The sequence below is a fragment of the Notolepis coatsorum genome, assembly GCF_963971535.1.
Source record: "Notolepis coatsorum genome assembly, chromosome: 6".
Taxonomy (NCBI): Eukaryota; Metazoa; Chordata; class Actinopteri; order Aulopiformes; family Paralepididae; genus Notolepis; species Notolepis coatsorum.
In genome coordinates, this window is record NC_140170.1 from 48,982,476 (window position 1) to 49,008,150 (window position 25,675).

Consider the following 25,675-nt stretch of genomic DNA (forward strand, 5'->3'; position numbering starts at 1 on the left):
TTTGGCCAGGAACGTCGGGGAACCCCCTACTCTTTGCGATGGGTGTTGTGGGTTCTTTAACGACCAAGATTCAGTCATTCTAGACCAGTGTTTCTTAACTGGTGGGTCGCAGGGCCATTTTGAGTGGGTCGCGGATGTGTGTGTGTAAACAAAACCAAAAAAAGTTAAAAATAATAATTATTATAATATATATATATATTTTTTTTGTGTGCACTACCTTTGTGAAAGTGGCTTCTCAGCTCTGGTCCAGCTGAAGACAAAGCAGAGGAACAGATTGGACATTGAGCATGACCTCAGAGTTGCTTTGTCTACCATCACCCCAGACTTTGAGACTCTTGTCAGGAGCAAACAACATCCCCAGTTGTCCCATTAGTTCCCTGGGATGTTAAGCTAAGAAGTCTGCTAAGAAGGATATATTATTATTTATTATTATTATTATTTTATTTAGGGATGTCCGATATTATCGGCCGATATCGGCAGTAAAATGTGATATCGGAAAATATCGGTATCGGTTTAAAAAAAGAAAAAAACAATAACAATATTTGTTATATATATATCCAGTGAAATTATTAGTTACCTGAAATTATTCAGTTTTTGGGGGGGGGAAACCCTGCATATATCGGTATCGGTTGATATCGGTATCGGAAATTAAGAGTTGGACAATATCGGAATAGGTAAAAAAGCCAATATCGAGCATCCCTAATTTTATTTCATTGTGTTTTTAGCCCTAGTTGCACTTTTGTTGCAACCCCAGTTATCCCATTAGTTCCCCCAAACTTACTGTCGGTCTGTTATGTTAAGCTAAGAAATCTGCTAAGAAGCATATTATTTATTATTATTTTATTTCATTGGGTTTTTAGCCCTAGTTGCACTTTTGTTGCACTTTTTTGTGTTTATTTCATGTTTTTAACAGTGCATGAAAGATTGTGTATTACTGCACACATTCTTTTTTGAAATCAATCATAGTGGTTAAAAAATGTGGGTCGTGACTTAATGACTAAGGGAAATGTTGGGTCCCGAGGCTAGACCAGTTGAGAACCACTGCTGTAGACTGCCTTCATTTTAAGCTTCTTATTCTCAGGCTATTGACTGAGCTCTGTTTACATTATTACTGCTCTTTTTGGCTACTTGCTTGCTTGGTTATACTAGAATTTCAGATTATTGTTGCACTTCTAGTACATGGCTCTGGATGACAACGATGTCTGCTAAATGTGTGTGTAATTACCACCATCTACTTTAGCAGGATGAGCAAACATTTGACTATGCTTTGAATACCACCCCTGGCTTCTAGTTAAAAAGACATTTGTGCAGATCTTAAAGTCATTGGAGGGTTGTGAACAAGGTTAAGAAAGGTCCATCTGAGATCGAGTGAGGTGGAAGTGGGATCCAGGGACCTCTGTGGGTTCTTCTTGTGTCCCCAGCCGGGTTCAGTTCAATCTCACAGTTAGATCATTTATTAGAAGTTGGCACAATGAGAGGATGTGAGATGGCATTTTCATCATAGCTTTCAGTCAACTGTTACAGTACAACATTAGATATACAATCGATATTTAGTTCTATATTAAACCATACAGTATATCTAAAATGAATCCGATTTTATATGGGGTCCTATGCCTCATTTACCATGAAGTGGATCCTTGCCTTGTCTGAAAAGGTTTCGAGAACTCCTGTTTTATCGGATCTACAAAAGTCGAACTCCTGTTTCATCAGATCTACAAAAGACTCAAGGACAGGGGTGTCCAAACTCATAACATCGAGGGCCAAGGGCTGAAATCTTACATGGCTTGAGGGCCACCAGACAAATACTGGATATTGATCATTTAGAACTCTTATATCAAGGTGCTTGGTAATATGCATTGTGATGAGCCAAGATATTTAAACATTCAAAATAAAAATAGACCAAATAGAACATCTCAATCAGTCGCCTGGTAATCGGAAGGTTCCCGGTTCGATTCCCGATGCTCCCGGCCCGGCAGCGTGTCGAAAAATGTCCTTGAGCAAGACACCTATCCTCTAATTGCTCTCGATGGGCAGGTTGGCACCATGCATCGTTGCCTCCGCCGTCGATGAGTGAGTGGGTGAATGTGAGGAACAAAAATTGCAAAGAGCTTTGGATAATAAAAGCTCTATATAAATGTACCATTTTATTTATTCTTAAATTATTTGGAAGGCCAAAAAGAATGTTGCGGACGGCCAAATGTGGCCTGTGGGTCCTATACTGAACATGGCCCTGCATATCTGTGCTGTGTTTACTTATGGTTATGTCTTTGTATAAATATACATCATAAGTCATAATAATACATCATGGGTCGGTAATGGTTCAGCTGAACTTCATGAGCAGAGTGAGCGGGTCTCCTTCCTTCTTGGTGACGATGGCGCGCAGCATGCCAGTCGGGGTGTGGAGGTACACCGACCCTTTAAAGAAGTTCTCAATCAAATCCCTGTCAATCTGGTCGCACTTCCCAATGGCAGCTTGGAAATTATTACTCAGGACGCCGTAGATGTTCCCCCTGTCACTCTTCTTCCCGAAGAACAGGAAAAGGGCGTAGCAGTCTTTGCCGATGGAGGCACAGAAGTCCACCATCCTCTCACACATGGTCCGGTGGCTTGACTCCTCCTGTGCCATCTGCATGGTTTCCGTGCACGCCTCCGGTGGGTAGAGGTGCCCCACTTCAGCCTCTCTGTCTGGAAGGTGGAGCACCTGCACGGCGATCTGGATCCAAGGGTTCTTGGTGGGTCTCTGCAGCACAGCCCACACCCAGTCTGCCCCCAGCAGGATGCGCTGCTCGGGGGTCATGGTGGTGCAGTTCAGCCTGTCCATCATGTCCAGGCCCACGCTCTGGGAGATGTAGGTCATGAGGAAGATCTGAGGAACCGGCAAGAAGCAACAACTAGTGAACAATGGAAGAATGATTAGTTAGTGATATCATTCTTCTCCCAACCATCAGGCTTCATGAAACAGAAATGATCATAAAAAAAAATCTCAATTCTTAGTGGCAATTTTTTCCCCCTACAGAACATTCATTATTTTCTACGTTTGTTAGCTCCAATGTCAGAGGCTATCCCCTTACTTGAATGAACACCTGTCTCCCATGAGTGATTTCCTACCTGTGTGAGCGTGTCGGTGCTTGGGTTCTTAGGGATACCTACAGGACATGATTTCCTACCTGTGTGAGCGTGTCGGTGCTTGGGTTCTTAGGGATACCTACAGGACATGATTTCCTACCTGTGTGAGCGTGTCGGTGCTTGGGTTCTTAGGGATACCTACAGGACATGATTTCCTACCTGTGTGAGCGTGTCGGTGCTTGGGTTCTTAGGGATACCTACAGGACATGATTTCCTACCTGTGTGAGCGTGTCGGTGCTTGGGTGGAACTTGTTCTCTGGATCCTTGAAGAGCAGATACTCTTGGGTTCTGCTGCAGGCCGTGGCCACGGAATCGGCAAAGAGGGGGATGAAGTCGGTGGGGTTGGAGACACTTTGCCGCCAGAGTGTGGAGAAGATGCTCGGGCGATGCGGGGATGAGCCATGCTGGTAGTAGCCGTTAGTGGCAGCGGAGAAGGAGGAGCGCTGGGAAGAGTCGGGCTTGAGGACGGAGAGAGAGCGGAGGAAGCCGGGGAGCTTGAAGGATGGAAGACTGAGGTTGATGGATGGAAGCTTGCTCTCCATCATGCCCATTCTGGAGTGGCGACGAGGGGGGGAGATCAGAGGGTGGTTTCCCTGATACACTGCAGAGAACATGGATGGAACATGTTTGATTTCAACATTATGAACCAGCTGGTTCTTGGGACTATGGGTTGGGACCCAACACGCAGCGGTGGAAAGTAACTAAGTATTTTTACTATACCTTTTTAAATGTGAATTATATGATTTAAATCAAAAGTAGCCAAAACATTGAAAATAGTTAAGTAAAATGTTGAGGTACTTTACTTAAGTGTTTTCATTTTAGGGAACTTTGTACTTTTACTCCACTACATTTCAAAGGAAATATTGTATTTTTTACTCCACTACATTTATCTGAAGCCATCCGTTACTACTAGTTACTTTGAGGAAATAGATTTAGCAAAGAAAACATGGCAAACATGTATGAAGATTATATGCTTTCAGATTTGAAGCCTGTCAAGAAGACGTAATCAGAGCAGCATAACTGAACAACATACCACTTTAACACAACCTTTAATCATAGCCAGTGTAACAGGACCACATGACACTTTAACATATAACCTATAGAGGTCAATGGATCAATGATTGAATGTTCCCAAGCACTGAAATACACAAACGTCATGTAGAATGCATACTTTTGTTTTACTTAAGTACATTCAATAGCAAATACTTAAAAAAAATATATATACGAATTTGAATGGAGGACCTTTTCTTTTACCAGAGTATTCATTTATCTGGGTATTTCTACTTTTACTTACGTATAATTTGAATGGAGGACATTCTCTTTTACCAGAGTACTAATTTATCTTTATTTATTTCCTGATGAATTGAAAATGGGGGACCCTGATGTAAACAAGACGAAAGTCTTTCTCTGGTCTGCATCCCCTTAACAATTGTGTGTATTGAGCTGTACTGTATTGTACCCATTCTGCAATCTGTTAATACAATACAGTTTTTAATCAATCAATCAATCTGGGTATTTCTACTTTTACTTTTACCAGAGTAGGCCTACTAATTTATCTGGGTATTTCTATTTTTACTTTTACCAGAGTACTCATTTATCTGGGTATTTCTACTTTACTTTTACCAATGTACTCATTTATGGGCATTTCTACTTTTACTTTTACCAGAGTACTCATTTATCTGGGTATTTCTTTTTACTTTTTACGTACTTCTTCCACCACTGCCAAAATGGGGTGCAGCTCTAATATAAAGAGTAGCAATGTATCTTATTGAGCCTGCAGGTCTCACGGCTAGATTCACTCACTTTTGGATATTTCTTTAGAGTATACAGTAATGCTGCATGCATGCTTGTGTGATTTCTTACAATTATTTGCTGTCATCAAAGCACAGTTAGATGCACAGCAGCAGACTAGTTTCTCTGACTGGAGCAGAACAGGCTCTAAGGGACACTGTCCGCACGTATTATTCAGTATTATTTAATGTAACGTACTGAGCAAGTGATGGGACATCCTTAGTCCTTAGTACAATTATTCAATACAAATGTAGTGTATGGTGGCAGGTATTTTAATTTGGAATGAAAATAACAACCTTGAATGCCAATGTGGTCCTTATCTGTCACTTTGTCTTTTACATTATTCCACAATGTTACTTAATCTTTAATAAATATACTTTACTTTATAAAACATTATATACACACCAAGACATCAACCAATATACTGCTAACATAGAAAAACCACACAGCTCAGAAAAAATCTGGTTTTCAGGAGTGAAGTAAAAGAAGAGTATAGGAGATATACTTTATAGGTATAGGTTTTGAATGGGGTGAAACGTCCTCAGCACATAAAGGACAGTGTTGAACCTTCAATTAAAGTAGAAATGTATAAATAGAAGAGTTACAATGTTTTGACATGGCAGCAGCAGACATCAGAACAGAACATTACTGTGAAAACAACAGAGAGAACTCACCAGTATGGGTCTCACTCTTGGACTTCCTGGAGAACTGTTTAGACCACCACAGGCCTTGTTCTCCTCTCTTCTGCCCTGGTAGGAGACACAGCTGATGTGACGTTTTGTTGCCAGTCCCCTCAGATATGTGTGGCAAAAAAAAAAAAAACTAAAGAAAGAAAAGTCTTGAGCCTAACAAGAGGTTTAGTCTGAAGTTGAGTTACTAACCCAATGAGATAGAAGCATGGGTGTGATGTTAAGCTAGCTAGTCAACATATACTGTAGATCAGGGATCTAACTAATACTATAACCCTGAGGGGTTTAAGGGTTAACAAACCGACACAACTGACACTTTAAAAGAGGGAGTTGCTTTTGGGAGGAAGCTCTTAGTTAAAGGTGGACTATATTTTTTTTGAGAGAGTCGGAGAAGTGAATAATTTCTAGGAGGAAAATTGGATCCTTGGAAAAATGTTTGATGCTAGAAAACTACCTGAAAAGTTACTATTTCATTGCTGTCGTTTACAAAGGCAGAGCCTACAATTTTGTTAACAAACATATTCTAGGCTTACGTTTGGTTCACAGTGCCTACTAATTCAAAATAATTGTATTTAAATTTATGATAATAACACAAGATAGAATAATTGTAAGAATTACAGTAAATGTCTTTTGTAGGCTCTGCAAACAAACCCCCCTCCTCTGAAACAGCATAGTGCACCGTTCACCTTTTCACTACCACACTACCAAATGGTTAACCCTTTCATTGCGACAATACAGAAGGTTAACCCTTTCACTGCCACATGACAAAGGGTTAACCGTCTGTAGTGTGGTAGTGAAAGGTTAACCTTCTGTAGTGTGGTAGTGAAAGGTTAACCTTCTGTAGTGTGGTAGTGAAAGGTTAACCTTCTGTAGTGTGGTAGTGAAAGGGTTAAGGCCAGGAGGTACCTGTAGCTTTATTAAGGTGGACTCATCACAATTTCACAGAATGAAAGGTAACTTTTATCATAGATTATTTTATTTTAGAAAATAAATAATATATTATTTATTTTCTAAAATAAAATAATCTATGATAAAAGTTACCTTTCATTCTGTGAAATTGTGATGAGTCCACCTTAATAAAGCTACAGGTACCTCCTGGCCTTAACCCTTTCACAATTATTTTAGATGCCTTTATCATATATGTCGGAAATTAAATATGACAATAGTGCAAATACTGTGGTAGTGAGGTACAGGTGTAATCCTCTCATCAAATTCTTCTCTGACTGTTGGGTGATTAAAAGGGGAGCTAGAGGGGGATACATTTGTTAGTACAAATTATTAAATGAACCCTCCCCACCCTTTTAAATATAGATTTGAAAAACAACTTTACTTCTATAGCAGTTACCAGCATCACCCTTACTGTCTGAGTTTAAGAGTTTCAAACTACAGGGATTATCTGCTTTTGTGGACAGCTGATAAATATGAAGTTTAAAAATACACTTACGAATATATTTCTTTCTTTCTTTCTTTCTTTCTTTCTTTCTTTCTTTCTTTCTTTCTTTCTTTCTTTTTTTTCTTTCTTTCTTTCTTTCTTTCTTTCTTTCTTTCTTTCTTTCTTTCTTTCGTTCTTTCTTTCTTTCTTTCGTTCTTTCTTTCTTTCTTTCTTTCTTTCTTTCTTTCTTTCTTTCTTTCTTTCTTTCTTTCTTCCTTTCTTTCTATCTGTGTGTGCGTTTGTGCACGCACATGTGTGTGTACATGTCACGTGACTTGACCCCTGTGTTTGCCTAACAGGATAAGACATAAACTGAAAACACACCCAGAGAACAAACAAACACAAGTTGTAAAGTAGGATGTCCAACACAACACAGTGTGTACACAATGGTCCACATTAAACTGTAGGGTCATCTTGCATAGGCAGAAAAGGGAAACATTTAAAGAAAATGCTCCATATGGCTAATATTACACATTTCCCAATCAATGTATAACATTTACACACAAAGTGATGATTTGCCATTGTCATTAACAACCAGTCATCATTATGAATATCTTTAACACTACTATACTCCAATACTCCACATTGATGACATAGACTAATTCGTTTCATAGAAATATGTCTTCGTCCATACACTGCTAGAGTATGGTGGTTTTACAGTACTTGGTGGATGGTTTATGTTTGTACCACTTATGGTTTGGCAAACGTCAAGATTTATTACCATCTGCCGCCCCCCCGGCCGCGTCATTGCTTTACCCAAACGGTGCATGCTTCCGCGTTCCCGTTTTGCGCTCTGATTGGCCACTGATGTTTCTGGTCGCACCAATCGTGTGACGGCAAGTTCTTTCCCCGGTTAAGCTTAGACACTCTTTCGAAGTTGGTTAAGGTTAGAGTTTGTCTTAGAGCAGGGCGATAGAACGGTTAGGGTTAGGGTTAGGGTTTGCTGCTGGTCGAGGCGGAAATGGGCGCGTCATGCAATTGGGCGCACATGTCACATGACCAGAAACGTCAGAGGCCAATCAGATTCGCAAAACGCATGAACCGTTTGGGTAAAGCATAGACGCCCCCCGGCCCCCACCCCCCACCCCTGTCTAGAAACAGTCAACAAGTCTACTCCCTGTAGTTTTATAGGCAATATTTTACAACCTTTTCCTGTAATTTCCTGCCATACCAATGTAACAAACAACCCTTGTATTTTTCAGTCTTGCCCAAAGGAAGATGGCAGCCAACCTCCCCCTGCACTAGTCGTGTATATTCTATCTACAGTGTGATGAGTCACTGGTGATTCTAGGTACAGTATGGTGATGTATCTGTAGCCGGCAGGAGGAGTTGGAACATGGCTCCAAACTGCAGGGTTTAGGAAATGGGCTCGAGGATGATTGACAGCGTTAGTGGGCCAATAGCGTCGTGTCAGTCCTCAGACTAGTGCTGTCTGAAGTGAACCCTCCTCATCTCCTTCCGCATCTCATCTTGGCTGAGAAGATACTGGGAAGCAAAGCATCATGGGAGGGGCAAGGGGTTAGAGAGCTTTGTAAGGGACAGGGTGAAGTTGCTTCTAGCCACTGATCTGGGGTCAGTTTTTCATAGTTTGGTTATGAGGGTAGGGGAAGCTGATTCCCAGTCAGTACTAAAGAGGGCAACTTCACCCCTGAGCAAGCAACAAGCAATTATGTCATTATTTACTTTTACTTCCAGTTAGAACACTCAAGGGCAATGGCTCTCAACTTGTTTTTTAGTCACACTTTAGTAAACACACCAAGCGCATTTAAAGGAACACGCCAGCATTATAGGAAATACAGTACGCTTACCATCTTCCCCAGAGTCTAGGCTAGTGGTCCGTATCCGCATCCATTAATTTGTGCTAAGCTAGGATATCTTGCAGTAGGATAGCTTTCTACTGAACGCACAGAGAGGAAATTGGTATATCTTCTTGTCTGACTCTGGAGAAAACGGCAAGTGCATTTTCCAAATAGTTGGTGTGTTCCTTTAATAAAATTAGTTTCATTGTTACTTTTGTTTTGTTTTTATGTAAAAAATTTGCATGAAATAGATTTTCTTAATAGTTCAGTAAGATCTCAAGGCACACCTGCAGTGAAGTAAAGTGTTCCTTGTTGCTACACTGGTTGAGAGCCACTGCTTTAAAAGAACACGCCAACATTTTGGGAAATTAGTCTTCTCCAGAGATAGAAAAGGAGATCGATACCAGTTTCCTCTCTGTGCGTTCAGTAGAAAGCTATCTGGCTGCATGTTAGCCTAGCTTAGCACAATGAATGGAAGCGGACATGACCCGTTAGCCTTCGGGATAGGTGTTAGTTGGACAATGCTTAGGCTAACCGGTCTTGTCTGCTTCCATTCATTGTGCTAAGCTAGGCTAACATGCAGCCAGATAGCTTTCTACTTAACTCACAGAGAGGAAACTGGTATCTATCTTCTTGTCTCTCTCTGGAGAAGACGGTAAGCTTATAATTTCCCAAAATGTTGGCGTGTTCCTTTAAGGTATGGCCTATCTATTAGAACTCTTTGGGTGTGGCCAAGAGGTGACTTTGCGTGCGTTTGTTATCCAAAGCCTATTGGTTCTTAGGCTCACCGTCAGTAAACATAGGACGGGGAAAAGCAACAAAAAGAAGAGAAACTGACATCTCCAAACCACTGCAACATAGAGAGGAAGCACCAATGTGCTTAAAATATATATATATATATATATTATATATACAGTATATCTTCGTTAAATTCAAACTGTTTTGATGTTTGACTGAGCTCAACCGTATTTTGATGTACTGTAATACTCTAATAACTATAACACTATACAAATAATGTATCCTGTAATATTCCAAGATTCTCCGTCATTATGATTCACTAAAATGTATTGTGAAAGCAGTTGCCCGATAAGTTGATTAGCCACAGAATAACCAGCGTGTGTGTGTGTGTGCATGCATGATTTAAACAGCTTGTGTGTGTGTGTGTGTGCATGCATGATTTAAACAGCTTGTGTGTGTGTGTGCATGCATGATTTAAACAGCTTGTGTGTGTGCATGCATGATTTAAACAGCTTGTGTGTGTGTGTGTGCATGCATGATTTAAACAGCTTGTGTGTGTGTGCATGCATGATTTAAACAGCTTGTGTGTGTGTGTGTGTGTGTGCATGATTTAAACAGCTTGTGTGTGTGTGCATGCATGATTTAAACAGCTTGTGTGTGTGTGCATGCATGATTTAAACAGCTTGTGTGTGTGTGTGTGCATGCATGATTTAAACAGCTTGTGTGTGTGTGCATGCATGATTTAAACAGCTTGTGTGTGTGTGTGTGCATGCATGATTTAAACAGCTTGTGTGTGTGTGTGCATGCATGATTTAAACAGCTTGTGTGTGTGTGCATGCATGATTTAAACAGCTTGTGTGTGTGTGTGTGTGCATGCATGATTTAAACAGCTTGTGTGTGTGTGTGTGCATGCATGATTTAAACAGCTTGTGTGTGTGTGCATGCATGATTTAAACAGCTTGTGTGTGTGTGTGTGTGTGCATGCATGATTTAAACAGCTTGTGTGTGTGTGTGTGCATGCATGATTTAAACAGCTTGTGTGTGTGTGTGTGTGCATGCATGATTTAAACAGCTTGTGTGTGTGTGTGTGCATGCATGATTTAAACAGCTTGTGTGTGTGTGTGTGTGTGCATGCATGATTTAAACAGCTTGTGTGTGTGTGCATGCATGATTTAAACAGCTTGTGTGTGTGTGTGTGTGTGTGTGTGTGCATGCATGATTTAAACAGCTTGTGTGTGTGTGTGTGTGTGCATGCATGATTTAAACAGCTTGTGTGTGTGTGTGTGTGCATGCATGATTTAAACAGCTTGTGTGTGTGTGTGTGTGTGTGTGTGTGTGTGCATGCATGATTTAAACAGCTTGTGTGTGTGTGTGTGTGCATGCATGATTTAAACAGCTTGTGTGTGTGTGTGCATGCATGATTTAAACAGCTTGTGTGTGTGTGTGTGCATGCATGATTTAAACAGCTTGTGTGTGTGTGTGCATGCATGATTTAAACAGCTTGTGTGTGTGTGCATGCATGATTTAAACAGCTTGTGTGTGTGTGTGTGTGTGTGTGTGCATGCATGATTTAAACAGCTTGTGTGTGTGTGTGTGTGTGCATGCATGATTTAAACAGCTTGTGTGTGTGTGTGTGTGCATGCATGATTTAAACAGCTTGTGTGTGTGTGTGTGTGTGTGTGTGTGTGTGTGTGTGTGTGTGTGCATGCATGATTTAAACAGCTTGTGTGTGTGTGTGTGCATGCATGATTTAAACAGCTTGTGTGTGTGTGTGTGCATGCATGATTTAAACAGCTTGTGTGTGTGTGTGTGCATGCATGATTTAAACAGCTTGTGTGTGTGTGTGCATGACACTCACTGTGAGGTTGTTGATGCCTTCAGATAGAGCCTCTATCTGCAAAACGGTTCCCTCTGTGATCACCATCTGCAACACACACACACACACACACACACACACACACACACACACACACACACACACACACACACACACACACACACAATGTTGACAGGGATACTAATAGAAAGTACATGTGACACTGTGTCTACATACGTGACTTCTATTTTTTACTTCTATTTTTACATGCTATACTATTTTATTTCATACTTATCTTTTGTCTAGCACAGTCTCTGGAGCATAACAGAAAGAAGCATTTTGTATAAAAGTATTCTGTACTTCTGTATGACAACTATTAAAGAAACTTGAAACTTGACCCGTTAAGAGATAACTTAGTCATCATCACATCACCAAAACCTTGACAATAAAGAAATGCCTTTACATTTAGTCATTTAGCTGATGCTTTTATCCAAGTTCTGTACAACAAGTCAGCATGAAGGGTACAACTCTGGCAGCTAAGTAGACATTATTAGCATAGTAGGTCATTAAGATTTCAAAAACAGATGTACTCAAGTTTACTCACTGTTTCAAGTTGCACTCACTGTTTCTCAGCCAGATGATTGTAACCCTGTAGCTGCTGTCTTACAGAATGCATTTGACTAATCGTGCAGTGTATTCTCACCAGGAAGGTGGTAAGGAGTGCACCTGAAGACGTGCACGGTGGGTGTGTGTTCCAACATGCACCCTCACACCTGGCCTCAAGCAGCTTACAGGGGGACAATGAGCAGCCATCTTAGCTCAAGCAGGTTGATGATGATGATGATGATGATGATGGTGGTGGTGAAGGCAGGGTTAATGCAGATTACCCAGGCATGCCGGTCTGTGTAGTAGCACGGTGCATTTTTATTTATCTATTTTTACAAACATGTACATTGTAAATGGGGGATTCATTCATAAAGGGTCCCAAACAAGAATGCTACTGAGGGAGTTATGTAATGTAAATCACACAAGCATCTTACCCTGTTCAGTCAGAGTTGAAACCTACAGTACTGTACACACAACTGATGCTGAGACAGGACGCCCCAAGTCGATTGATAGAAAAAGTAAGGGTGCACTATGCAGTTCAGGGAGACGTCTTACTTGCCAAGCATATTTATATACCCTTTCACTACCACACTACATACGGTTAACCTTCTGTAGTGTGGCAGTGAAAGGGTTAACCCTTCTGTAGTGTGGTTGTGAAAGGGTTAACCCTTTGTCGTGCGGCAGTGAAAGGGTTAAACCTTCTGTATTGTCGCAGTGAAAGGGTTAATCGTATGGTAGTGAAAGGGTTAAGCCATCCTAACTATTTAGGCGCGGTGGGCACTCAGCCACAGTCTACCGCCCCTTGGGTCCAACTCCAGTTCTAATGCCAGTACTTTGGTCAAAGGCAAAGGCAGGAGTTACCTACTGTAGGGTGCATGTCTTTTGTGATGTGTCAGGAAACCAGAGGACCTGTAGGAAACCCACAGGGACACAGGAATAATATGCAAACTCCACACAGAAAAGCCTCCCGCCTCTCGGGGCTCGAACCCAGGACCTCCTTGCAAACAATGAAACAGTAACTTCTCATTTAGCTTTCTAGTTTCAAACAGGACGACTCCCCAAAAATGACATAGTGCACCTTTAAAAGTATTCCATCATAGTGATTTTCTTATATACTGTTTTTACTCAAGTCTATGTATATATTATCTTTGTATCAATATGGTCTTGGAAGAATAAAACAATTTTACACAAATTTTTTTTTATTAAATGATTTGGATAAATCTGTTACATTTACATAACGAGGAGGATTCCTTTACTGAATCGGTATTTTCTTTACTATAAAAATACAGTCAGATATGAAAATAACAGTGCAAAATCACCATCTCAATTCCAAACATTAACACGTAACATTGTAACCTGTTCTGCTATTGTATTGCATTCACATAAATATATTAAATAAAATCCCTCTATAAAATTATGCAAATATTGCACAAGTTCATCTGTTCAAACTGTCTTGACAAAACAGTATCCTTTAATCTTATTCGGAAAAAATCTGGAATAAGTTTTACAGGATTACTGTATCTCTTAAAAAAACAATGTACTGGTGAAGCAGGGGATTTACAACAGTGACTTTAAACTGCATTAAAGGACAACTCAGATGTTTGTGATCTCAGAGATGAGAGGGATTTACAAGGAGATAATAGTGTTGTCATGACAACCTGGATTGGAACACTGAGCGTTTTGCATTAAGTACAGTAGCCTGTACATCAGATACGTTATCCGCACTGGATTCTGAGCGCCGCGCTTCTGTTTTGGTCGTGCTACAGTACGTCTCTTTTTGGGGGGAAAACAACTCTGGGAATAAACAGGGATTAGATGGTTTGTTCATAAACTACAACTTTAGGACAAAACACACGGATATGAATCACACTGAAGACCATTGTTGACCCAGAAATAGTCATCACCTCTTCTTAGTCTTAGGTCACTTTGAGATTCATAAGCATAATTATGAAATGTCCAGGTAGGGAAATGAGGAAATATCCTGCAGCTGAGTGGGGAGATACCATAGAGGGAGAGGCACGCCTGGAAATGGATCAAGGGATGTCCGATATTAACGGCCGATATTGGCATTAAAATGTGATATCGGAAAATATTGGTATCGGTTTAAAAAAATAAAATAAAAAAAGATTTCTATAACCTTTATTTACCCAGGCAAGCAAGTAAGAACAAATTCTGATTTTATTTATTGTCAAAAGTATGCATAATGTTGTGTTAATTCCACAACAAGAGATATGTAATGTACCTGAAATTATTCAGTTTTTTGGGGGGGGACCCTGCATATATCGGTATCGGTTGATATCGGTATCGGAAATTAAGAGTTGGACAATATCGGTATATCGGTATCGGTAAAAAAGCCAATATCGAGCATCCCTAGATCAAACCTTTCTCAATGGCGGCCAGTGGCGGAAAGCCATTGCTTGACATAACTTGATGCGCTAACAAAACAAAACAAACGTTTCAAACAATGTAAACAGTGTTCTGCCGACAGTTTCCATACAGGCCAAATACAATGGTGATCAATAGGAATGGTGTCTGTGTTTTCCACGCGGACGTGCCGGTCTGGTGTACGTGGTTCACCCCCACGTCAGGCTCTCATGACAACGCTGCTGCCCCCTCCGTTTTAGAAACAGATTACTTCCAAAAAGTCTTAAATGCATCTTTGATTCAGATAATGTAATACAGGATGCAAGGTCACACAGGAGGCTGATCTGTACAGTTTGAGTCCGGGTTGTTGTGGCTCTATATTCTGTGGTTTGGTGTTAAAAGGATGGCACAGACCGGAGGTAGGAGTGGATGGGGGGGTCACGGTTGTATTTCACCAGTGAGTGAGTTGAGGTGTTGGATCTGAGTCCATTATGGCAAACAGCTATTTCATTAAAAACAGCCAGTTAAGCTTATCTAAGCACACCTGAAACATCTCTAAGGTTATACGGTGTAACGGTGAGTTGGTGGTGGGCAGGGTTTAAGAGGAGCAGAATGGCAGAGTTATTATTGGCTGCAAGCAAAAGGGGAAGGCGGAGCAGTTGTGATGACTGATTGGCTGATGAGGAGCATTACAGTGCAGTTGCCATGGCGTTGTCACAGCACATGGCGTCGTTATGGTGTCGACGTGGCACCGCAACACCGCTTGTAGTATCGCCATGGCGCTGTTATGGTGTCGACATGGCGTTTGCAATGCCGCTCGTAGTATCGCCATGGCGTTGTCATGGTTTTCGCCACGGAGACGGATCAGATCAGCTGTCGTCGTCGTCGAGCCCCACCTGGTCTCCTCCGTTGGTCTCTCGGTCCAGTATGGGGCTGAGGCCCCTGAAGGCGGCGTAGGGAGGACGCGTCTGGGACCCGTTGACCGCGGCCTGGGTCTGGCCTGAGCCCTGGGGGGGGGAGGGGGACTCCAGGGGACAGATGTAGTCGGTGGAGTCGTCGGGGCGCCGCCTCCTCAGGTGGGTCAGGGTGGAGAAACCCAACTTCTTAGGCTGAAGTCACGCGTGGAAGAGAGAGAGAGAGAAGGGATTAGAGACGACCGTTACTCAAACTGATTAACTGACAACATACGAACCAAAAAGCACCGTTTATGCCTTACTATGTACTAGGGCTGGGCGATTAATCGGTATTATCGATAATTCAAATGAATGATTTGGGACGATTTTGAAAAACTAAAATAGAAGATTCACCTTTTATTTTACAAAAAGTGATGTTTGGTGACAGTTAGATTAATCCCAATAGGGAAATTCATTCTTGTTTGATGATCAAGAGGCACCTTTTATTTGTTTTAAGTGAAGTTTGGTGAAAAAGCAGGTTATTGCACTATTAATCCCAATAGGGACATTCATCTTTGTTTGATCAAGAGTAACCTTTTATATTATATATATATATATATTATTATAAAAATATTTTTAAGTGAAGATTGGTGAAAGTTAGGTTTGCACTTCAATCCCAATAGGGACATTCATCTTGGTTTGATACTTTTTTTGTGTCAAATAAAAACAATGTTTTTTTTATTTATATATTTTTTTAGCTCAAGAGAAAAAAATCGATTAAAAATCTGGGATTTTATTTTTAGGCCATATCGTCCAGCCCTACTATGTACATTATTTTTTTCTAGCTTTTCTTTTACTGTATAAAACATCACTGATGATATTATTTTAATCCTAACCCATGGGGGCCACAGCCGGTCTGCGGGAAGGGCTCCGACTGAGGCCTTCAGACTGGCTCAGCGGGAGAAATACCTCATCCCTGGCTATCTGAGATGCCCCCCCACCTAATCTTTGGCCCTACAGTCAGTATGCAGTATATATCTACCGTCTTACATTCACTTTAGCAGTAGGGTGAGCAGTATGTATCTACCATCTTACTGTACATTCACTTTAGCGGTGGGGTTGAGCGGTGCGTAGCTACCGTCTTACCTTGACTTTAGCGGTAGGGTTGAGTGGTGCGTAGCTACCGTCTTACCTTGACTTTAGCGGTAGGGTTGAGCGGTGCGCAGCTACCGTCTTACCTTGACTTTAGCGGTAGGGTTGAGCGGAGCGGAGCTACCGTCTTACCTTGACTTTAGCGGTAGGGTTGAGCGGTGCGCAGCTACCGTCTTACCTTGACTTTAGCGGTGGGGTTGAGCGGTGCGTAGCTACCGTCTTACCTTGACTTTAGCGGTAGGGTTGAGCGGTGCGTAGCTACCGCCTTACCTTGACTTTAGCGGTAGGGTTGAGCGGTGCGTAGCTACCGTCTTACCTTGACTTTAGCGGTGGGGTTGAGCGGTGCGTAGCTACCGTCTTACCTTGACTTTAGCGGTAGGGTTGAGCGGAGCGGAGCTACCGTCTTACCTTGACTTTAGCGGTAGGGTTGAGCGGAGCGGAGCTACCGTCTTACCTTGACTTTAGCGGTAGGGTTGATCGGTGCGTAGCTACCGTCTTACCTTGACTTTAGCGGTAGGGTTGAGCGGTGCGTAGCTACCGTCTTACCTTGACTTTAGCGGTGGGGTTGAGCGGTGCGTAGCTACCGTCTTACCTTGACTTTAGCGGTAGGGTTGAGCGGTGCGTAGCTACCGTCTTACCTTGACTTTAGCGGTGGGGTTGAGCGGTGCGTAGCTACCGTCTTACCTTGACTTTAGCGGTAGGGTTGATCGGTGCGTAGCTACCGTCTTACCTTGACTTTAGCGGTAGGGTTGAGCGGTGCGTAGCTACCGTCTTACCTTGACTTTAGCGGTAGGGTTGAGCGGTGCGTAGCTACCGTCTTACCTTGACTTTAGCGGTGGGGTTGAGCGGTGCGTAGCTACCGTCTTACCTTGACTTTAGCGGTAGGGTTGAGCGGTGCGTAGCTACCGTCTTACCTTGACTTTAGCGGTAGGGTTGAGCGGAGCGGAGCTACCGTCTTACCTTGACTTTAGCGGTAGGGTTGAGCGGTGCGTAGCTACCGTCTTACCTTGACTTTAGCGGTGGGGTTGAGCGGAGCGTAGCTACCGTCTTACCTTGACTTTAGCGGTAGGGTTGAGCGGAGCGGAGCTACCGTCTTACCTTGACTTTAGCGGTAGGGTTGAGCGGAGCGGAGCTACCGTCTTACCTTGACTTTAGCGGTAGGGTTGAGCGGTGCGCAGCTACCGTCTTACCTTGACTTTAGCAGTAGGGTGAGCAGTGCGTAGCTACCGTCTTACCTTGACTTTAGCGGTAGGGTTGAGCGGTGCGTAGCTACCGTCTTACCTTGACTCTAGCGGTGGGGTTGAGCGGTGCGTAGCTACCGTCTTACCTTGACTTTAGCGGTAGGGTTGAGCGGTGCGTAGCTACCGTCTTACCTTGACTTTAGCGGTAGGGTTGAGCGGAGCGGAGCTACCGTCTTACCTTGACTTTAGCGGTAGGGTTGAGCGGTGCGTAGCTACCGTCTTACCTTGACTTTAGCGGTGGGGTTGAGCGGAGCGTAGCTACCGTCTTACCTTGACTTTAACGGTAGGGTTGAGCGGAGCGGAGCTACCGTCTTACCTTGACTTTAGCGGTAGGGTTGAGCGGAGCGGAGCTACCGTCTTACCTTGACTTTAGCGGTAGGGTTGAGCGGTGCGCAGCTACCGTCTTACCTTGACTTTAGCGGTAGGGTTGAGCGGAGCGGAGCTACCGTCTTACCTTGACTTTAGCGGTAGGGTTGAGCGGAGCGGAGCTACCGTCTTACCTTGACTTTAGCGGTAGGGTTGAGCGGTGCGCAGCTACCGTCTTACCTTGACTTTAGCGGTAGGGTTGAGCGGTGCGCAGCTACCGTCTTACCTTGACTTTAGCAGTAGGGTGAGCAGTATGTATCTACCGTCTTACCTTGACTTTAGCGGTGGGGTTGAGCGGTGCGTAGCTACCGTCTTACCTTGACTTTAGCGGTAGGGTTGAGCGGTGCGCAGCTACCGTCTTACCTTGACTTTAGCGGTGGGGTTGAGCGGAGCGTAGCTACCGTCTTACCTTGACTTTAGCGGTAGGGTTGAGCGGTGCGTAGCTACCGTCTTACCTTGACTTTAGCGGTGGGGTTGAGCGGTGCGTAGCTACCGTCTTACCTTGACTTTAGCGGTAGGGTTGAGCGGTGCGTAGCTACCGTCTTACCTTGACTTTAGCGGTAGGGTTGAGCGGAGCGGAGCTACCGTCTTACCTTGACTTTAGCGGTGGGGTTGAGCGGAGTGTAGCTACCGTCTTACCTTGACTTTAGCGGTAGGGTGAGCAGTATGTAGCTACCGTCTTACCTTGACTTTAGCGGTAGGGTGAGCAGTATGTAGCTACCGTCTTACCTTGACTTTAGCGGTAGGGTGAGCAGTATGTAGCTACCGTCTTACCTTGACTTTAGCGGTAGGGTTGAGCGGTGCGTAGCTACCGTCTTACCTTGACTTTAGCGGTAGGGTTGAGCGGTGCGTAGCTACCGTCTTACCTTGACTTTAGCGGTAGGGTTGAGCGGAGCGGAGCTACCGTCTTACCTTGACTTTAGCGGTAGGGTTGAGCGGTGCGTAGCTACCGTCTTACCTTGACTTTAGCGGTGGGGTTGAGCGGTGCGTAGCTACCGTCTTACCTTGACTTTAGCGGTAGGGTTGAGCGGTGTGTAGCTACCGTCTTACCTTGACTTTAGCGGTAGGGTTGAGCGGAGTGTAGCTACCGTCTTACCTTGACTTTAGCGGTGGGGTTGAGCGGAGTGTAGCTACCGTCTTACCTTGACTTTAGCGGTAGGGTTGAGCGGAGTGTAGCTACCGTCTTACCTTGACTTTAGCGGTGGGGTTGAGCGGTGCGTAGCTACCGTCTTACCTTGACTTTAGCGGTGGGGTTGAGCGGTGCGTAGCTACCGTCTTACCTTGACTTTAGCGGTAGGGTTGAGCGGAGCGGAGCTACCGTCTTACCTTGACTTTAGCGGTAGGGTTGAGCGGAGCTACCGTCTTACCTTGACTTTAGCGGTAGGGTTGAGCGGTGCGCAGCTACCGTCTTACCTTGACTTTAGCGGTGGGGTTGAGCGGAGTGTAGCTACCGTCTTACCTTGACTTTAGCGGTGGGGTTGAGCGGAGCGTGTCCGGCTGCCTCCGTGAACTCCCTCTTCTCCAGCGTGGCCGGGGAGCCCACCAGGTGGCTGAAGTTGGTGGCCAGGTGGCGTCTCAGCAGCGTCTTCTGAGCGGGGATGTTCAGCAGCATGGCCAGCGTGTCCGAGTTAAACCGAGGCTCCAGGATCTGGAGGGGGAACAAGAGGAGAGTGAGAATCACACCGGTGGTCCTCTCTGGTAGAGGCACGTGCACACATAGAGCCCAAGGGGTGCTTGAGCACCTGCCTTTTTGAGGTTCATAAAAAAAGTGCCCTTTTTGAAAACAAATTTTAAAAAAAATGTGTTTGTTGAAGTGCCCTTAAAAAATGTATTAAAGAAAAACCTTAATTTTTTTTAATTCTTTTTACCGTTACGCATATAGACTGCCCTTCCAACTGAAAAATGTCAGGATAGAATCAAAATATTAGGTAAAGAGAGAGAGATGCCCCATATTCCATTGCAGTTTGCACGGCCTCCTCTCCGCGGACCTATATATTTTATGCATAGCGTGGGTGATGATGATGATGATGATAGAAACCGCTGTGGCGCATACAGTTGAATGCTGGTATTACACTCACTGAGGGACACGAAGAAGTCAAGTCCGATGGAATTTGGGAATCTCAAATACAAATCGGGATTGGAATAAAAAATGCATTTATATTAAACAATACAGAATATACAGCACTTCTTGGGGTCTGTAGGGTAAGCACTTATTCCCTCCCCCCTGAACATTTATGGAGATGTATGGGCCTTTTAAGTCAGTGATAAAAGTGTCTTTCAAGGATAAGTGAGCTCCTGCACTGATTATTATAGTTCAATATTCAATATTTGATCACCAAAACCCCCCAAAAAGCATAAAAAGGAGGCCCCCCCACCCGAATAGGGCCCTTAAAAAACACACACAGGTATAGTGCCCTTTTCAGCCTTTGAGCACCTGCCCCTCTAAAGTCCTGTGCACGTCCCTGCTCTCTGGTAGAGGGACGTGACTTGCACTCATGGCCGTAGCCAGGTATGAGGTCACCGAGGTCCGGACCTCGGTAACTATTTGTAACTATTCTGAAAAAAATATATATATTTTTTGGTTTTATTATTATTTTTATTAAAAAAAATTATAGAAAGGTCACAATATAAATGTACAGTCGGGAGTTGAAAATGTCCGGTAATGTCTGATGTTTGGCAAAGGTACTGTACTCCCCCCTGCATAGCTACAGTACAGCACTACTTGGTCGCTTCTGCCCATTATTATAGATAATGCATTTTGAATGAATAGGTTGGGTTGTATAACTAGGTCTCATTTTGGTATGCATTTTGCCCATTCACCAAATTATAAATGCATAAGAAACCACAGGGCTTTGGTGCACTCTTTAGGCTACTCACCTGTAAGTGCCCCCACGTCCTGTAAATGACGTTGTTAGTGACTGACCTTAAGTTGATCTCTAGATAATGGCTAGCCCCTTTCGTGACTGTGATGCAAGCCTTGCTTGAATACGCAGTCACTGATTCGACGGTAGTAGCCAGGTTAATGTGCACCATCAAGCACTGGTTAAAGACGAGCGGTGGGTCCAAAATATATCAGATAGACATTTCAAAGGTACTCACCGTTGCATTAGGGTTTCACACACAAACGCGGCAGGGTTGAAAGCTCGGCGTTGCTAATAAACATTTTAAATCATTTTTATAAACGAGTAAAAAAAATCACTGAGCTAGCCTTTGCTAAAATGGCTGCTTCCGCATTTTGACGCAGGAGCGCTGTGATTGCTGGGCGCACCAGGCACGTGACAAAGCAGCCAGCAATCACAGCACCAGGTGCGTAAGAAAGTTTGTATAAAAAAAGAAATTGACCTCTCTAATTTCTAAACCCTGGCTACGGCCCTGCTTGCACTGGCATCAGGCACTCGATACCTCCAGTGAGACGCCTCTGCGCTGCCTGGTCATTTGCACCTGACTGGGTCCTTCAGATGGGACACACTCTAGTGCAGCGGTTCTCAAATGACGGGTCGCGACCCAAAGTGGGTTTGTGGGTAAGTGACAGTGGGGTCGCGCATTGGCAAGTAATTTTTTTTATTAAAATCAATATATATATATTTTGTTTTAATGTTCTGGCAACATATTTTCGCTAAATATGCCTCATTTTATAAATGTGTATTGATAACATAGTGCTGTAATAAAATGTTCTAATTAATTCCACGTTGAAATTACGCAATGCATTAAGTGTGGGGTCGCCAAAAAAATATCCTAAATAAAATGGGGTTGTGGTATAAAAAAGTTTGAGAACCCCTGATCTAGTGAATTGAAATGTATATTAAATTGAATACCTCAGATGCGAAGAATATGACACATCTTTTAAATAGTTCAGAGGAACCATTGTTTTCAAACATTATTATCTAAAGATAAGGTCAGGTAAGTAGGAGTCTTCTGTATATTATTTATAGTTAAAGACAGTAAAGGTTGAGTACTGTCTTGTGATCATAACACATTCACACCCCCAAGTGATTTGGATTGACTTACAACCGTAGGGCTCTCAATTGGTTCAATTGTCTCGACTTACTATGAGCCCCCCATGGACGCCGCTGCCCCTCAGGTTAGGGGCGTATTCTGCCAAGTCCACTGACCGCAGCCACTCCATCACTCGATGGTTCGACCACTGGACCACCTCACTGGGGCTGTACTGGTTCTGAAACACACACACACACACACACACACACACACACACACACACACACACACACACACACACACACACACACACACACACACACACACACACACACACACACACACACACACACACACACACACACACACACACACACACACACACACACACACACACACACACACACACACACACACACACACACGGTTGTAATTCCATACATTTAATTGACTTACTTTCATTCCCCAACCATAATCATCACCATGAGGGTGACAGTGGCTCAGGAGGTAGAGCAGTCGTCTGGTAATCTGAAGACATGCCTACTACTTTATGCATTCCGCACCTTATGTGAATACTGTATACTTCATCAGATCATATATTTAGCATTTAGCATTTTGGATTACATATTAGATTAGATTTAGATGATTGGATTATTAGATTATATATTGCATATATTTAGCATTTAGGATTTTAGCATTTAGTTATTTTCTTCAGATTATATATTAGATTTAGATTGGATTATATATTGTAACTATTTATTGTAGGGCAAATATAACAGATGGCATACATACCCTCATCTCGCACCTTGTTGCCCATATGCACATGTCCAGAGTTCATTATATTGATTTGTTATATTGTTTACACTGCTCTTTTACTACCTGTACCCCCCCCCCCCCCCCTCCCATGCTGCTATGATGCCTGCATTTCCCCAAGGGGATCAATAAAGCAATATCTTATCTTATCTTATCTTATACTAACAGTAACCCTTAGGCTAACCTGCATTTTAAACACGAGACTTGCATGAATTTCCCCTCAGCTAGTTGAGATGTGGACTGATGAGAGAGAGACTGTGTGAATGTAGAAGCAACACTCACTCACGACCCTCGCCTCACAAACACCCATGTGATGCTAACACACTCGCCTCACAAACACCCATGTGATGCTAACACACTCGCCTCACAAACACCCATGTGATGCTAACACACTCGCCTCACAAACACCCATGTGATGCTGACAACACAGACGCTCTCACCTCATGGCTGGGTCTGCGTTTGAGGCAGTGGGGGTGGAACCTGTTGACGTGGAGAACGTGGATGGCACACTTGATGCTGAGATGATGTAGCTGGCTGCTCACCCTGAGGAATAACAGGTCATTCTGACAGAGAGAGAGAGAGAGAGAGAGAGAGAGAGAGAGAGAGAGAGAGAGAGAGAGAGAGAGAGAGAGAGAGAGAGAGAGTCACATGTCAACACAGAATGGTTAATCTGATCAAAAATAACTATTTTATGATATTGTCAGCTTAGATCAGTTTATACACAAGCATCATCCATTGGTTCCTGCCACAGAGTCCTATAGTTACCATGGGGCAATTCCCAGCCTCAATAAATAGTAAATGACAATGTCATTATTTTCTCTGAATATGTTTGCGGTAGTTGTTGCCGCCATCTTTAGTGTTACAGATTTTCCCCCTTCAAAACTACCACAGTGATCCATCTCCTCTTTATATTATAGAGACCATCTCTATTTTCACCCGAGGACTAGATGTCAGCTTAAAATACTTGTTTCCAGGTTAAACCCTTTCACTACCACACTACAGAAGGTTAACATTTCACTACCACACTACAGAAGGTTAACCCTTTCACTACCACACTACAGAAGGTTAACCCTTTCACTACCACACTACAGAAGGTTAACCCTTTCACTACCACACTACTGAAGGTTAACCTTTCACTACCACACTACCAAATGGTTAACCCTTTCACTGTGACAATACAGGAAGTTAACCCTTTCACTACCACACTACAGAAGGTTAACCCTTTCACTACCACACTACCAAATGGTTAACCCTTTCACTGTGACAATACAGGAAGTTAACCCTTTCACTGCCACACTACCAAAGGGTTAACCCTTTCACTGCGACAATACAGACGTGGTAGTGAAAGGTTAACCTTCTGTAGTGTGGTAGTAAAAGGTTAACCTTCTGTAGTGTGGTAGTGAAAGGTTAACCTTCTGTAGTGTGGTAGTAAAAGGTTAACCTTCTGTAGTGTGGTAGTGAAAGGTTAACCTTCTGTAGTGTGGTAGTGAAAGGTTAACCTTCTGTAGTGTGGTAGTAAAAGGTTAACCTTCTGTAGTGTGGTAGTGAAAGGTTAACCTTCTGTAGTGTGGTAGTAAAAGGTTAACCTTCTGTAGTGTGGTAGTGAAAGGTTAACCTTCTGTAGTGTGGTAGTAAAAGGTTAACCTTCTGTAGTGTGGTAGTGACAGGTTAACCGTCTGTAGTGTGGTAGTGAAAGGGTTAACCTTCTGTAGTGTGGTAGTGAAAGGTTAACCTTCTGTAGTGTGGTAGTGAAAGGTTAACCTTCTGTAGTGTGGTAGTGAAAGGGTTAACCTTCTGTAGTGTGGTAGTGAAAGGTTAACCTTCTGTAGTGTGGTAGTGAATGGTTAACCTTCTGTAGTGTGGTAGTGAAAGGTTAACCTTCTGTAGTGTGGTAGTGAAAGGTTAACCTTCAGTAGTGTGGTAGTGAAAGGTTAACCTTCTGTAGTGTGGTAGTGAAAGGTTAACCTTCAGTAGTGTGGTAGTGAAAGGTTAACCTTCTGTAGTGTGGTAGTGAAAGGTTAACCTTCTGTAGTGTGGTAGTGAAAGGTTAACCTTCTGTAGTGTGGTAGTGAAAGGTTAACCTTCTGTAGTGTGGTAGTGAAAGGTTAACCTTCTGTAGTGTGGTAGTGAAAGGTTAACCTTCTGTAGTGTGGTAGTGAAAGGTTAACCTTCAGTAGTGTGGTAGTGAAAGGTTAACCTTCTGTAGTGTGGTAGTGAAAGGTTAACCTTCAGTAGTGTGGTAGTGAAAGGTTAACCTTCAGTAGTGTGGTAGTGAAAGGTTAACCTTCTGTAGTGTGGTAGTGAAAGGTTAACCTTCAGTAGTGTGGTAGTGAAAGGTTAACCTTCAGTAGTGTGGTAGTGACAGGTTAACCACTAGTCTGCTAAGAGCCTCCTCACCACCGTGAGGTGCTGCAGCATGCGGCCGTCCACCCTGCCCTGGTTGAACTGGTCCTTGTACTGCGGGAGGCCGATGTCGTCCAACCAACCTGGACACAGAGAAACACACAGGATCAGACACTGTGGACACATGGCGCTGTTGGAATACAGAGATACATCCTGTCAATATACCTCAGTTGGCAAAAAAGCATTCATGTTCAAAGGTCCATCTGACTCGAATAATCTCCCAGTTCATATTCGAGCTATAACATCCTCACAACTGTTTAAAACTGTGCTGTCCTCTCACCTTTAGATTACTTGTTCATGTTTCCACCAATAATAGTATAACAGATCTTTGAAGCAATCACTTGAATATGTGCTCTGTGTTTTGTTGTTTGGTTGTCTTATGTTCCTCTTGTTTGATGTTGTTTGAACCTGTTTATTATTAATTTTATCTTGTTTTGTGTTTGGTTTTTGTTTGCTTCTTTTGTTTTGTTATGTTTAATACATAATAATTTATGTATTCTGTAAGCTATG

The 25,675-nt window shown here is 43.0% G+C and overlaps 2 protein-coding genes across 2 annotated transcripts in view; both read right to left on the bottom strand.

Moving 5' to 3' along the window:
• Positions 1-2,312: 2,312 nt before the first annotated feature.
• Positions 2,313-5,702, bottom strand: rep15 (RAB15 effector protein). Its single transcript, XM_084316934.1, has 3 exons — positions 5,592-5,702; positions 3,345-3,727; positions 2,313-2,866 (listed from the first exon to the last, which is right to left on the bottom strand). Exons 2-3 carry the CDS (start codon positions 3,675-3,677, stop codon positions 2,321-2,323), a joined length of 879 nt encoding a protein of 292 aa, XP_084173060.1. The 5' UTR covers positions 3,678-3,727; positions 5,592-5,702; the 3' UTR covers positions 2,313-2,320.
• Positions 5,703-13,146: 7,444 nt separating this feature from the next.
• The window catches only part of ppfibp2b (PPFIA binding protein 2b), a 242,077-nt gene continuing 229,548 nt past the window's right edge, over positions 13,147-25,675 (bottom strand). The window contains exons 19-23 of the mRNA XM_084315553.1: positions 25,160-25,248; positions 23,203-23,325; positions 22,062-22,187; positions 19,473-19,661; positions 13,147-15,470 (exon numbers count right to left, since the gene is read on the bottom strand). Coding sequence (XP_084171679.1) covers positions 15,231-15,470; positions 19,473-19,661; positions 22,062-22,187; positions 23,203-23,325; positions 25,160-25,248 — 767 coding nt within the window. The 3' untranslated portion in view covers positions 13,147-15,230. The remainder of the gene's footprint in view (positions 15,471-19,472; positions 19,662-22,061; positions 22,188-23,202; positions 23,326-25,159; positions 25,249-25,675) is intronic.